The sequence below is a fragment of the Etheostoma cragini genome, chromosome 3, assembly GCF_013103735.1.
Source record: "Etheostoma cragini isolate CJK2018 chromosome 3, CSU_Ecrag_1.0, whole genome shotgun sequence".
NCBI classification, from domain to species: Eukaryota; Metazoa; Chordata; class Actinopteri; order Perciformes; family Percidae; genus Etheostoma; species Etheostoma cragini.
Window position 1 is genome coordinate 11,376,997 of NC_048409.1, and position 14,929 is coordinate 11,391,925.

Sequence of the window (14,929 nt, forward strand, 5' to 3'; positions counted from 1 at the left end):
TGTGTGTGTGTGTGTGTGTGTGTGTGTGTGTGTGTGTGTGTGTGTGTGTGTGCGCATGTGATTTGTTTACCTTGATTCTGAGCTTGCTGGATGTGTGTGTTTTGCCCCTGGTCTCCATTGAGCCACGGCTGCATGCGGAGGTATGGCTCTCTGCTCCTCTGGTTCAACTTGTTCCACGGTTTGTGTCGAGACAAACTGTCACTCAATATTCCCTGAAAACACACAGATGGAGCATGGTTCAGACAAGAAACCACTGTAGAGTGAAAGCGGACGGGGAAAAAAAGTAGGGCAGAAGAAGAACAGACAGACACAAGCTTTTGTTGTTGTTGTTGTTGTCGTCGTTGTCTCGCCTTACCTCTTTAGAGTCCTCCTGGTTATGGTTCTCTTCTCCTGTCTGGCTGGATATGGCCCTGCGGGGGTCTGTGTGCATGTTGCTCCACCACTGTTCTCTCCAGTAACCCACTCCTCCAGAACTTCCAGAGCGGGCCGACCCCTCAGAGCTCCGACCCAGCCTGAGAGCTGCATCAACAGACATGTCAATCCCTGAAGAAGCCCTGCCTTCTCTCTTTATGCTGGAGCTGAAGTCCAGGATGGGAGACGGGGATGAGGGGGAGGACAGGAGAGAGCTGCTAGGCTTCTTGAGAGAGAGTGACAGGGGGTTGTAAGGGGGAAGGGGGGCGGTGAGCGAGGAGCTCAGGAAGTCCCTCTGAGCTAGTGATGCAGAGGAGGAAGACGAAGATGAGGCTTTGAGGATGGGCTCCAGTGCAGTCTGTTGGGCTTCCATCTCTCTGCGAGCTTGCTCTAGGATGGAGCGGATAGCCTCATCTGATCCGCTGCCACCGCCTCCAATTCCCCCTCCGCCTCCTCCTTTCAGTCCTGTATATGATGGTTGAGCATGGGACAAGTCTGTTGAAGGAAGTGAAAAAGGGTAGTCATGAGACACATTAACAAACAATCCCAGCCACAATGTATCCTCTTAGATGCTCTGAGAACCCTCTGAGAAATAGAAGAAAACTACAACTCACCAGCCTTCTGCACCTGCAGCTCTCTTTTGGCCTGCTCCAGAATGGACTTGATAGCCTCATCTGAACCAGCCTCTGGGGTGCGGACGCGCGCAGTAATGTTCCCTGGAAGGAGAGGAAGAGGGAATGGGAGGAGATGAAAAATCTTGTCAGAGCAGGTGAGGAGAAGTATAACATAACTTATAAGAAGAACATCAAATAATTACACCATAGCACAGCACAAAGAACAACATTCCCACCACTGAGCTACAAGGCAACTACACTGGAGGGATTGTCATAATGCCTCTGGTTCTCTTTGGAGCTCACACATGCACACGTGCTACAAGGGTTTGTACAGTAAATGCTCCCCACAGACTAACTATTACCAATACAATTCCTAAATACACATGCTGGCTTCTCCTTTGACGCAAGCCACTGGAACTGTGTGGTTACCATCAAGGCACATGTCTAGCTGTACGCCTGCCCGCAAGTTAATAAATGCCAACTCACTCGCACACACAATAGAAACAGTTCAGCCCAACACAAACATGCCACACAGACAGAACGTGCTAAAATCTCTGCGTGTGAAGGGGACAGACCTGTGTGTGAAGCTGTATTGGAGAGGGCTCTCCGCTTCGGAACATCCTGAAACACTCGGCTAAGCTGGGGCTGGCCTGAGCCCTCTGTTAAAAACAATATACCACACACTTTGTTACAGCACTGGTGTGTTTGTTTCTTCTTTTACAGCTAGACTATATGGTGCCCTATAATGATCTGCAAATATATGGAATGTGTGGATACTTCCATCCAGTGCACATTATAGTACCATAAATGCATTGATCTTCACCATTTGTGTCCCCAGCAGGAATCAAACCTCTTCCTCTTACAGGAATATTAAACTACTGCACTAAATGATACATCATTTAAAAGGGTGAATTAAACAGGGGCATATTACCTGCAGCCTTATTTTTGAACACAGACTTTCGCTAGGACTCGGGTGGTTATACGTTTGTGTACTAGGGAGACCTCCTTCGATCAGAAATGTCCTGATGCGTTAACAAAAGCAGGCCCAGGCTAATCGAATCTACCCGTAGTTAACAGTACCCCTGCCTTCCTCCTAGGTCCCACCGATCAATACTATTGATTTGTGAAAGGTTTCTGTATTGACCACGATAGCTGGGAGAGGCTCTTGGGATCAGTGTGTGACTAGGAACTCACTCAAAACACACAGGTGAGGCACAGGATGGGAGTAAGGAAAGAGAAAGAAAAATAAAAAGCTAGTCCATATTGACAAGCTAATCAATGGCTCTGTGCAGGCCTGAAAACATGCAAGACACACACACACACTCTCTCGCTCGCTCACGCACGCACAGACACATTAAAGACACAGACTCACCTCTCTGCCTTCCCTGGATGCTGCGCAGCGCGAGGATGTTCTGCTCATCGGCGAGGAACTGCCTCATCTTGTGGAAGGGCTCCTTCCCCCGGATGGTTAGCTTGTTCCACGGCTTTGGTCTGGCCAGGATCTCACTGACCGATCCCTGGGAAAGTCCTAGCACATAGTGGCCAAACACACGCTGGCCAATGTTGTGCTTTATCAGCTGCTCTTTCACCTGTCGGGCAATCTCTGCTGTGTCCATATCCTCCCCGTCCAAAATACTTCCTGTGGTGGCGTCAGAGTGGCTGGGTGACGGGGATGGGGCACTGCCAGCGGTGCTGCTCCCGTTAACAGGACCCATGTCTGGGCTGGCTGGAGGCGGCTGCGGGCTGCTCGCCGCCAGAGGGATGGCAGCTGACCCAGAGCCAGGGGTGGAGGTAGGGATGGAGCTGAGGGTTGGGGTGAAGGGGGTGAACAGCAGAGCCCCACTGGGAATTCCAGACGACTCCTGCAAGGCTTTGGAGTAAAAGGACTGAAGCAGCTGCCGCTGGATGAGGGAGTTCAAAGCCATCTTACCACCCACCAAAGGGAACACAGGGGAATAGAAGTCCTGTCCAATGCCCGTAGGACTGAACGGGTGCGTTTCGCTGCTGCTGGTGGTGGTAGCAGTGTTGACGTGGTCCGTATGAGTGCGAGACAGGGGGAGCTGGGAGGAGGACGGAAGAGAGGGAGGGGGAGGAGGGGGCGAAGGAGAGGGGTTGTGGGGCATGGTCTCCTTCTTCGGTGTGGGCTCTTCCGTCCCTTTTCTTCCAGCTGACCCTACAAGAAAGGTCAAACACACCATGCATTATGGGGGAGTCAACAAAAAAGGGGTTCCATAAAGAGAGAGGAAAAAAAATAACAAAAGTTGAAAGTTATCTTAATCAAGTCTTTTCCAAATTAGTGAACTTTCTTTTCCTTTTTTGCCAACCCCCCCCCAAGACAAAGTGCCCATGCATTTGTGATTTCAACCTTTCTTGTAAGCCACAGCCTGGAAGAAAAAAAGGACAAACAAAACAATTGACACTGTGCCACTTAGGCAGATTAGCTTGGCCCAGGGCTCAGTCAGTTCTCTCTCTCTCTCATTCTCTCTTTCTCTCTCTTTGCAGGCAAAGTGGAAGTATCTGGACTTTGTAAAAGGATCCTTAGATAGCAAATACACCATGCAAGTCCTCTTCCATGCTGCTGTTGCGGCGCATTCCTAAACACTTCATTGTTACATTGTAGATGCAGTATCATAGTTTTAGTTCATGAAAAATACATCCAGGAAACAAATGGAGCATTTTTTTTTTTATGGCTGAACAGAAAATAGATGCATGTCACCAAAAAACAGACAGTACAGCTCTGCTGAGGAAAGGCCTTATTTCACTTCTTTCCTTAATAGTTGGACTGATGTCCATTCATACATTCACCAAAGCAAAACAGACAGAAATCATAAATCCTCAGTCTTGTAACTACTAGAATCCAAATGGATGGAAGCGCTGGGAGAAATATTATTCTAATGCATAACCATTGAGACCGTTACATGATTGAGTAAGACAGTAAGCTCCCCTTACTGTGAATGTTAATCAATTCAAAGCTATTCAACTATTCAAGCCTAAAGCCATGACATTTCAAACCCACAAACACTTTTGCAGAGGACAAGAATCTTGATGTAGAGGCAAGAGTATGGTGTCCTCATTTTTGTGTACTGCAATTTGTTACTGTTCAGGTTGACCTCCTGCTGCGGTATTCAAAGACACCAGGTATGCATTTTTCCTCTTCTCCATGATGTGTGGGACTAAAGAAACAACATTTCTGTACTATGATGTCTTTTGCATACTGTGGACCCAATATTGCAAATCAATCCCAAAACATGAATAAATGGTTAAGTATTCTCAGAGAAAAATAATCTACAGCCATATATACAGTAAGTATGCACTAACCTGATGCAATGTCTTCATAGCCGTAACTGCACAGCCTTACCTGCAGCTGAATCCTCATCTAAGCTACCATGAATACTGGACTCCACTTCTATCGGCATTCTTTCATTTGTGCTGATCTGAGTGGAGGTTTTGCCAAGATAGCATGGCCAGGGTTGTACAGCCTTTTCTATAAGCTTACATTCGAGCAGACTTACCGCTGAGCTCAGTGTTGGCAATGCGCAGAGCGGCGCTCTCAGACTGAAGACTACGGTTCCTCTCCAGCAACAGCACCTCCAGAGGTTTGGAGGAGTCCTGATGGACGGAACAGGTGAAACAGAAATTAAAAAATGAGACTCAAATTAACCTCGCTTAGGCCTGTCCCCTTCAAATGTGACTTTTTTGTTTCATCATGGACTTAATACCTATTATTACTGCAACGTTATGTGCAGATAGATTGTATCTGTCACTTTTACCTGCACAGAATCAGCTGTTCCAAACTCCATAGACTTGAGGATACTGAGAGGAGAGAGGGAGAGAGAGAGAGAGAGATTAACAAAAATCCATATGAATCCCATACTAGAAACACATCTACAGCGTAACATGCTAGCTTTCCTATTTCTGTCTCTCTACAGATTAAGAAAGAATAAAGGGGAAGAGCCCAAGAGCAAAAAATAAAACTACAGACATTCAAGCTACACCTTCATTATGGCACTTAATAGAGTTACACATCTAAAATGCAGACATGCACCTTGTTTAAAATGGTTAAAGACATCAAATGAATGAAATAGATCTGTACTGGACATACACAAACGCGCACACACAAAGACTCCTCTGTGTGTGCGATCCTCACCTCAACTCCTTCTTCACCTCCTCATAGTCAGCTTGCTTCTGCAGTTTCTCCTCTAGTTCCTGTAGTTAAAGAGATGAAATGACTGAATTAGATAATAAAATACAAACTTTGGAGCTGTAAATGTCATAGACTTATTTCAGTGACTAGATTACAGAACAGAGAGAGTGAAAGTGGAAACATAGTTTGTAGAATACACTACATAGCAGGAAAAAGACCTGAATACATACATGGTCTTATGAGAAATGAATAGCTAAAATGAAAACTAAATTCAATCTAATGAAAAGCTGTGTGTTCAGTTGGTACCTTGAGAATAGCGGTCTTGCTGCTGAGCTGCTGCTCCAGCTGTGTGATCTGGGAGCTGGTGGTCTCTCGGAGTTTGGTCAGGCTGGCCTGCAGTCTCTGGACGTCCTCCACCAGCTGGGCGGTCTCCCTTTCTTTGGCCCTGAGCTCCGCCTCCAGACTTGAGTGGGATGCCACCTCCGTTGGCTGTTCCTGAAAGACAAATAGAACGGAAGTTTAATCTAATGAGCTAAATAAAACCTGCATGAGTACTTTCAGATATATAGAGTTGATCACTGCAGCAATCAGTAGTTCTATGGCAGATGGAACCTGATCAATGTACTGATTATCGTTTCAATAGTCCTCCTTTGTTAGATCAATAAAAAGAGGTAATCGATCAACCAATCACAACCACCTAACACTGAGGCATCAACTAAGCAGATACTTTGGTGTGGCAGTCTGTCTTTGACTAAGCCTCACCTCTGCAGTCTTTTGAACAGGTTAATCAATACACCGATCATTTATTGCCACCTTGGCAACCCTTCCTTGGAAATCAATAGTCAACTAATCAATGCATCATGCCTGACCTTTAATAAGATCAGTGATCACAGTAATCCATAAATTGAAGCTGTAATCAGCTGATCGTCTCTAGATGAAAAAGGCAGAGCAGATCTTTAGCCTATCAATAAGTCTTCATCAGCCCTGCAGTAAAGCAGCGAAGCGGTGAAATGTGTTACCGTGTCGGGGTCGGCCTTGGCAGGGCTGCCGAGCTGCTGGGATTGGTTACTCAAGGACAGCTGCTCTCTGAGCGACTCCGTCTCTCTCTGGGCTGCCTCTGCTCGCTGGAAGGAGACGAGGAAAAGTTCAACAAGTGGAGATTCATACATGGTCAAACATGATAAATCTAATCCTGAATTTGGCGCTGCTGTGTGACGTACTTTTTTTCTTCTTCTTTTTATTGGCGTACACACATTCCCTCAACTTGTCTCAATTTTCTGCTTGCCCCACAGAACCGTTGCAAACCTACTTAATACACGTAGATGGTGAGAGCAGACCGACAAGAGAATAGCAAGGCCTAGAAAGTAAAAATGTCTTCCTGTAGTGCCATCATGCCCCTAAATTAACGTACAATCTGTCTTGTGGCAGCAACTTAATTGTCTTTAGAGGAACACTTTTTTAAGCTTGATTACCTTTATGCAAAGAATACAGCTGAAATTTACTACACTCCATTCCAAAAAGGCAATCAGATTAAAGTACTGACATTTTAAAATATACCATCTTCTTCTACAAGCCGACTGTGTGTCTGTATGAAAAGGAATTTGCCCCCTTTGAGCATAAACAAACTTACTACAGAGTGGCAAAGGGCAGAGGGGGCTGATGGTAGAGGGTGGATTTTACCTTAATTGACAATATTAAATTTAGAGCTGGGAAGTGAGATGATACCCGCTGCCTGCCTTATATTTATGGCCAAACTGCTATGCTTCAGTTGGGAATCATCTGCAACACTCGCCAACTTGCCATCATTAGACGTTACAGGGAGCTGATTCCACAGTGTTCCTAATTGCAACCATATTGAGAGCTGTTATTGACTGGGTGGGAGTTGGACTGCTAGGCGCAAGAGAAAAATCCTGTTTTCCATTTTCTCCTTATAAAAGCGTATAAAAAGTCTGTGACTGAGCTGGAGGCCATGCTGTCATCCTCTGTAAACCTCAAATCACAAGTGTGAATAAAGTGTGTGTGTGTGTGTGTGTGTGTGTGTGTGTGTGTGTGTGTGTGTGTGGCATTGTAGTCGGAGTGCTAACCTTTAGGCCAATATTAACATTACATGCCTATGCTACCCCTTTAGCCACAAATCATACTCTTGGGCTAATAATGAAAGTTAACAACAATGACATTAACAGATACCATGGGAATATTTACACACACAAGGGCAGAAGACGCGCTATGGTGGGTTATTTCAGATGGGTGGTTTTAGTAGGTGTGTAATACACATGTCAAACAAACCAAAGCCTTCACAGTGATAAGCAAGTCATTATTTGTTAATGTAAGCCACATTTCATAGATTCTGAACATCCGAATATTTATATTTTAAAGGTTAAGGTTGGTAATGTTCTTTGTTTTTGGTATTCTAAATAACTTATCAAAAAAGACCAAAACCATGTGTGTTAGTCCATCTCTCAATACATGGCCGATTGTTCTTTAAGTAAACCTTAAAGTAAATCTTAGAGTCATGGATTTAGAAAAAAGGCTAAATAATTTCCGGCAGCTGGGCACAAATGCTACTCAAAAAGGAGTAAAGAGTGCTTTTTTGTGGGCTATTTTCAGCCGCGGATTAATGCATATTTGGGGCTCTAGTGAACATTTAGAGCAGCTGGATTATGTATATGGGAACAACTCAGAATAAACTACAGATCCCATGTTTAACATGTCACCCAGTGCAACTTTGTGGCTCACTGTTTTTGGGCGACAACGGCACCGAGCAAAAAGCTATACCAGGCTTTGTTTTTCAGCTTAAGCAGACAAAACTTATTAGAAGGTGATATTTGTTGATGGGAAGATAAATATAAAAAAAATCACTAGACTAGATACTTTAAATCAGATGTACTTGTATCAATATACACACATTTTCATTTAAACAATTTCACTTTAAGAACTCAGTTGCTTATTGTATTTCAATAATTATAACTTGGAGTTTGGTATGATGGACAATTTGAACAATGTTGTGTAAAAACGTTCAATTATGATGTTGAGCGGGTTACCTGATTGGCTCTTTCCAGGTCTGTCATCACCATCTCAATCTCATCGGCCCTGAGAAAGACATTGACTGTTACAACAGAGGATGTGAAAACTCACGGAAATGCATCACACACAAAAAAACAAGGAATGGATAAATGGATAGATATTTGAATCGAATCCCAGAAAGAAAAGCACACCCAGCACACATTACGTGCATGTGCGATTGTTCAGAGAGAAGACATTTAGAGAATGTTAGTGCCATGTCCATTAATGTCTAAATTTCACCTTAATCCATTGATTGTGAAATCCATAACCCAAACAGCTTGTATGTGTGCAAGCATACATGTATTTAAGTGTGTGTGTGTGTGTGTGTGTGTGTGTGTGTGTGTGTGTGTGTGTGTGTGTGTGTGTGTGTGTGTGTGTGTGTGTGTGTGTGTGTGCGTATCTGTGTGTGGGTGTGCACATGTAAGCCCCTAAACCCAAGCCACACTAAAACAGAGGGATTACATTAATAGAGCTCTAAATCCTAATACAGCAGACTAATCTGCTATGAAGCTGTGTGATTGTGTCTGACTAATGGTCTGGATGGAGGCCATGGTTCACCTCTTCCTTGCTAGAGGTCAGGCATCAGGGATACATCTTCATAACGCCACACATTTTTGGACTTTGGAAAAGTACTTTAATAACCCTCTTTTAATTACTGACGTGAATACCTGTCACTTTCCTGCAAACAGTGACAGAGATGTGAAAGAAACTTCAAAAACAAAACAGTGAACAGAAAAACAACGAATGGTAATCTTCCTAAGACTTGCAAAAATGATAAGTTACATACTATGCCTTTTTCTACGGTTGGTTATTTTGTATTGTTTGCCTATAATATTTTTTTGTCTTTAAATATGCTATATAAATACAATTGAAGTGAACTAAATTGAACTAAATCATTTCCTTAATATGATTACCATCTCTGTTAATTAGTTGTCAGGGTGTGTGTGTGTGTGTGTGTGTGTGTGTGTGTGTGTGTGTGTGTGTGTGTGTGCGCGCACGTGCGTGCGCCTCAAGATATATTTTGAATACAGTTTGCCACATAGGGAAGCTATAACAAACAGATGATACAAATCTTCACAGAACTTTGAAAGACACGGTGAGCATGCATGTGCGTTACTTAAGAAATTACTTGCTTGTTAAAATACACGGGCGGCTTTGAGTACAAATTTGTGAGCGCATATGCGCACTGCTGCGTCCATTAAGACCTTCTGATTTCACTGCAATCTTTTGATAGTGAACCCGATAACCCAAGCAGCTTTTGTATTTGTGTGTCGCAGTATGAGAAACAGTGTTGTCCCATAGGCTTGAGTACTACTGATTTGAATGTGTTTTAACAAAACAGACACAGTTGATATTAGGTCAACATTGTGCCAAAGGCAATGCAGCAGAAAGAATCAGATGTGTGTGGGAGAGCTTTCCACTTTTATTCTTTCCCTAACAGTTAAAAGGATCTAGTATGCATTTAAGCAACATAATAGTACACAACCTCACCAGCTTTTATCCTGTCTTAAGCTATAGTGTGCAGGACCCACGTGTGCACTCATTCGCGCACACAAATGTAAGGTCAGAGAGCCAACAAGCCAGAAAAGCTTGTAATGGAGAGCGTTTACGGGTAGTAATGCAACCCAAATAAACCACCGCTCTTGCTCCAAATGTGATCATTTAATCAAAGTACAGATGCACAAAGTCTTCTTAAATAACCTTTGGATTTGGGAATTATAAAGGCAAAGCTAGAGGCTGAGGGCCAAAGCAGATCACAGGGAAAGGATTTTCTGCATATCCTGATACAGTCAGTCAGTCGCTGGGCAGGGCAGGAACTATCCACAGCCAGCCAATGTACCCAGAGGAATTAATTTGTCAAACACTGAACAGTAAAAGGGAGGGTCCTTTGTAATGATGAACCCTGATTTTAGGACACCAAAACACACCTACAAAACTATTTAGCTGCCACAGGGAGGAGCCATAGAGTAGATGCACAGCTGCACTAGAAATCACACACAAACACACTCCTTTGTACCATGAAAGCAAATGGGTGCACAAGTGACATCAGCGAGTACTGTAGGACTTCTGAAACAAGTCCAGAGCCTCTAAGCCCCGACTGTACTTCCTCCATCTCAGACAGGCTTTTTCATCTCTTATCATCTCCTCTCTCTTGCTCCTCACTCAACAGATCCTTTTCTTTTCCACCCTCTGCTTGCCTCTGTCCTTTTCCCCTCCCATTGCCCTCCACTTTTTCTCCTTTCATCTTTTTTTCTTCCTTCCATCCCCCCCCCCCGCCTTCTCTTCCGCGGCCTCTGTCCTCGGTGCCAGCAGGATATTCCCCTGATTTAGATTTTCATTTCCCCCCTCTATCACACTCTTATCCCCTCTTCCTCGCTGTAGCCTCCAGCCTCTGACTTGATTTTTGCCCTCTAGCTTTCATCACTCCATTCCTTTTCTTTCCTTTCTGCACATTGCGTTTACACAGCGTGTTACCTTGGGGATTTTAAGGAGGCTTAAAAAGAAGCTAGCTGTGAGAGTGTGTGTACGTTGTGTGCCATTTTGTGTTCGCTTGTGCTGGAGATGGACACAGGCAACTGTCAATTGGCTATTCCTTCCTAATTATTGGCAATTAAAGGGTTTTCCCAAAATGGACACACACACACACACCCCTGTGGAGCTGGGGATCAATATATCATTAATCTTTAACAGGGACTAAACGGGTAAAATGCGGCCCGCCAGACCCTGACACACACACACACACACACACACACACACACACACACAAAGCTACGCTACATCAGCACGCACGCCTCCCGCTGAAGCTCACACACTCCGGGCACTGCAGCATCGACCAAATTCTCAGGGAGTGTGTGGACGTCCATGTGCGAGTGTGTGTTTGTGTGTGTGTGTCAGTGTGTTTTAAAAGGCAGATTACCCGAATGCAGCAAGAGGATGGGGGATTTGTCACGCAATGTCCTCCTTAGTGGAAAGTTTAGAGCAAGTGTGTGTGTGCATGTGTTTGTGTGGAAAAAGTGCCTGATATGTATGAAGTTTGTGTTTAGCAGGGCCAAAATATACCCAGTCAAAGGGTTAAAAGTTGTGTTCAGCCAAACACTGGCGATTTGCTCAGCCAAGCAGTAAACGGGGGAAGGACTCCAAGGACTGGGAGGGAGCAGGGTTAGAGAGGGTTTGTGTGTGCTTTAAAGCGTTGCATTAAAATTTCAGATCACAGCACGCCACATAGTCAAGGACCCTGACTGCCTCAGGCTCAGGAGGGTGTGTGTGTTTGTGTGTATTTGTATGTGCGTGTATGGGTTTATTAGCTTCTGTAAGCAAATGGGGCTTACTATACGTGTCTTTTCAAAAATGTGTTTTATTCTGACATAAAAGGATCGGACAAAGACGAAGAAGGGAAGATTAAAGTGTAACGAAATTAGAGAAAGTAGAGAAGCGCTGCACTGTTGTAATGAGGAAAGAAAATAAATCTGATAGGCTTTTGATAGACTATGAAACCTATCAATTAGTGCCACTTCACTGCATGCAATATCATCCTGTCGCCTTTCTTGTTACAATCACAAATGCACAATACAGGAGATAAAAGACAATGTGCTGTAGTCAGGGAGGTAACAAAGGAGGAAAATAGTATTGTGAGGAAGACTGAGGAGAAATCGATCTGTTTTTAACAGCCAATCAATTTGACAAGTCTGTTAATGGAGAGACACAGTGAGTTTGGGGCATAGTAAATGGGGTGGGGGGTGGGGGGTGGGGGACCTTAAAAGCCAAGCTGATACTGTGCCGTACTCTGTGGACAGTGCGCACATAGGATGCCCTTGACCAATTTTATAAATAATCTTGGATTCAAAGAAAGAGTAAATGTTGCGAGGAAAGTGTGAGCTGTGTTTCGCAGTACACCAACTAAAAACAAAACACCATGAAAGGCTCTGGTTTTTCTTCTCAGAATTTGAGACTTTCTGAATTCTGGTTTGGGTGCTCCAGTGGTTCTGGCTCCAGCTACTAACCCTGCGGGAACGAAGAGTGTGAATGTCATAAAGTACCACTTCACAGTGAGGAGTGCTGACATGGAAAAGCTTCTGTTCTCATCCTCGCCACTACTATAAGATCAATAATGATAGATGCCTACAGCTCACGTAATTGAAGCCACCTTATCTTACAGGTCCTGTTAGACGCCTGTGTGGCTTTTAGTCCAATCTCAAATTGACCCTCGTCTCTTATGACCCTGATGAATCAGAGCACGCTTTAGCTTACACCACACAAACAAAAATTGCTATTTTGGTTGCTTGCTGTGGCTGCAAAACGCATCACAATCCCTGTCAGTATTTACAGTGCATGGTAACGCTGGGATTTGGAGGCTGCTGAGCGTTGTGGGAGAGAATCCAGCTGTTTGGGAAAGAAGGGGGAGTTTCCAGGCAAGGAGATTCACTAAACACAACGATTATGGCAGGAACATGGAGGAGGGGAGCAGTCGCCCGCAAACACACGCATAGAGCACCAAGAGACGTACTTAGCTGTGGATTCCTCGTCATACTTGGTCTTCAAATCAAAGAGCTCGGCCTGAGTTGTTTCAAGTGCTGTAAAAGACGAGAAACGAGTCAACTGTGAATCCCGCCGCTACAAGTCAGCTTTTATATTAGGAACTTAAGATATCCAATTATGAATTACACTTTTTGAAATGCCATGAAAGGTCCTACTACAGTTTTTACACACAGATATTTCAAAGACAACTATTTGGTTATTTCCCATGAGAGACTGTACTTCTATGCTTTTCAAGTTTCGACAGTTGTGGAGTTATCTGCTCATGTTGCTAGGCCACTGTCAATCTGATCAAACCCCACCCACCTAGTCCAGATGAAGCAGATTAGGTGTTAAACGTCACTAGAAACAGTTTCTTCCAGTGAATCAACGAGTTCAACGAGAAATACTTAGGATTTGAAACCCAATTTTCAGAGGCTTTAAAGCCAGCGCCACCTGATATTCAGTGATAAGGGCCATTTTATCTGAGATGGCTAAAACTGTACACAGGCTGGTACCTGTCTGTAGGGACTGGGCCTTGTGTTCGGCCTCTTCCAACCTTGACGACATGGAGTCCTGGCTCTCCTGGAGTTTCCTACAGAGGCAGACAGAAGGAAAGAAAAAGAAAGCAGGGGAGAAGAAAGTCACAGATACCGAGTCAGTAAGTCTTGGGTTCAAACTTTGTGGCAACTACAACAATTCTCCCACCATTTCTGAAGTGTTTTCCCCACTAAAATCCTCCCAACACAACCCACTCCTCATTAAGCAGCCCTATTAGGCAGGAATGTCTGGCCACTGGGGCACACTGCACCCGGGGTGGAGGCGGGGGGGTTGGGGGGAAAGAGAGCAAGGGTTGAGTAAGAGAGGGGGGAGGGGGCGTCAGCAACCACAAGGATAAAATAGATTCATTCTTAGCATATAAAAAGTTGGGCTCTGCTGAGAAATTGCCACTGCGTGTGAAAACATCAATAATCTAGCACAAAGACAGTCTTTATGGCACTCTTTGATGCCCCCCTTCTCCGCCAATCTGTCTCTCCTGTCATCTCTATTTTTCTGCCCTCTACTTCATACTTTCATCTCTCTCTCTCTCCCTCCTTGCAGGATAAAATGTATCTGAGGTGCCATCCATTTACTGCCCCTCTCAGACACAGGAAGTCAGCTCTCTGCAGACAGGAAGGGGCCTATAAAACACTGACGTAAAGGAAATACAGTTATACAATTGATCTTCGGCTGTGCGTCTGAAACGGGCAATGAGCTTTAACACGTCTTCGCTGCAATCAAGATGATTGCCACGAGTGAAAATCTGAGCTCTGTAACGTACATTTAATACACACAATTCTTACAAATCAACGTAAAGTGGACCAAAATTACCACTGACAAAGTTTCAGTAATGGAATGTGAAAGAAAAGCATTCAAAATCAGTCTTAATTGTTGGCAGTGCTTCATACTTTGGAATTAAAGCAGAAAGTGATGCAACTGAAAGTAAGTAATCTACTTGCAATTTCATCTTGAGAAAAACTGACAGTGAAAAGACAATGACTTTGATAACCTCCATGCAGGTAAACATTTCTGAAAAAGGATGCAAGCCGTATCTAAAATACTGCGATATGATCAACAAACTCAGAGGAAGTATTAACAACTGAAGTGATGCGGTGGCTACCATCTTTTTATGTTTGCAGCAATTCAGAAATGAGTCTCCATCACTTGGTGTAACAGCAGTTGATATACCATTATATCTGCATGGTGGAGTGTAGTGGAACACTAAAACGTGCACATTAACATGGTTGTATTGTTGAGCTCTACGATAGGCCGGCACGATAAATCGTTAGAAAATCTCGATTCACCCCTGTTCGCAATTACATTATTAAATAAATTTGATTCTTTTTTTTTTTTAACCTTTATTTAACCAGGTAAGTTGATTGAGAAAAATTCTCATTTGCAACGACGACCTGTCACATTTGTGTGTGTGTGTGTGTGTGTGTGTGTGTGGGGGGGGGGGTTCCCGGAGGGTCAATCGCGAAACGCTGTTTACTTGTGCTTTGGTGTGCGCCTCGAGCCAGCGCGTGTGTGTGTGTGTGTGTGTGTGTGTGTGTGTGTGTGTGTGGAGAGTGGGTGATAGAGCACGGGTGACAGTGAGAGCGTGACGGCGATTAGCTTCGGAACAAGTTTTAGAGGCATGGCGAGG

General features: G+C 44.2%; 1 protein-coding gene across 5 annotated transcripts in view; it reads right to left on the reverse strand.

The window, feature by feature from the left end:
- Positions 1 to 14,929, reverse strand: part of cux1b (cut-like homeobox 1b) — a 66,998-nt gene that overhangs the window by 14,181 nt on the left and 37,888 nt on the right. For 3 of the 5 annotated variants that reach the window (XM_034868070.1, XM_034868069.1, XM_034868072.1), the window contains exons 7-19: positions 13,263 to 13,339; positions 12,737 to 12,803; positions 8,211 to 8,259; positions 6,189 to 6,293; positions 5,476 to 5,664; positions 5,173 to 5,231; positions 4,796 to 4,838; positions 4,538 to 4,634; positions 2,398 to 3,198; positions 1,601 to 1,684; positions 1,026 to 1,127; positions 356 to 906; positions 71 to 212 (exon numbers count right to left, since the gene is read on the reverse strand). In XM_034868070.1, the coding sequence (XP_034723961.1) occupies positions 71 to 212; positions 356 to 906; positions 1,026 to 1,127; positions 1,601 to 1,684; positions 2,398 to 3,198; positions 4,538 to 4,634; positions 4,796 to 4,838; positions 5,173 to 5,231; positions 5,476 to 5,664; positions 6,189 to 6,293; positions 8,211 to 8,259; positions 12,737 to 12,803; positions 13,263 to 13,339 (2,366 nt within the window). The remainder of the gene's footprint in view (positions 1 to 70; positions 213 to 355; positions 907 to 1,025; positions 1,128 to 1,600; positions 1,685 to 2,397; positions 3,199 to 4,537; positions 4,635 to 4,795; positions 4,839 to 5,172; positions 5,232 to 5,475; positions 5,665 to 6,188; positions 6,294 to 8,210; positions 8,260 to 12,736; positions 12,804 to 13,262; positions 13,340 to 14,929) is intronic. The other 2 variants (XM_034868071.1, XM_034868074.1) reach the window with 2 other exon arrangements.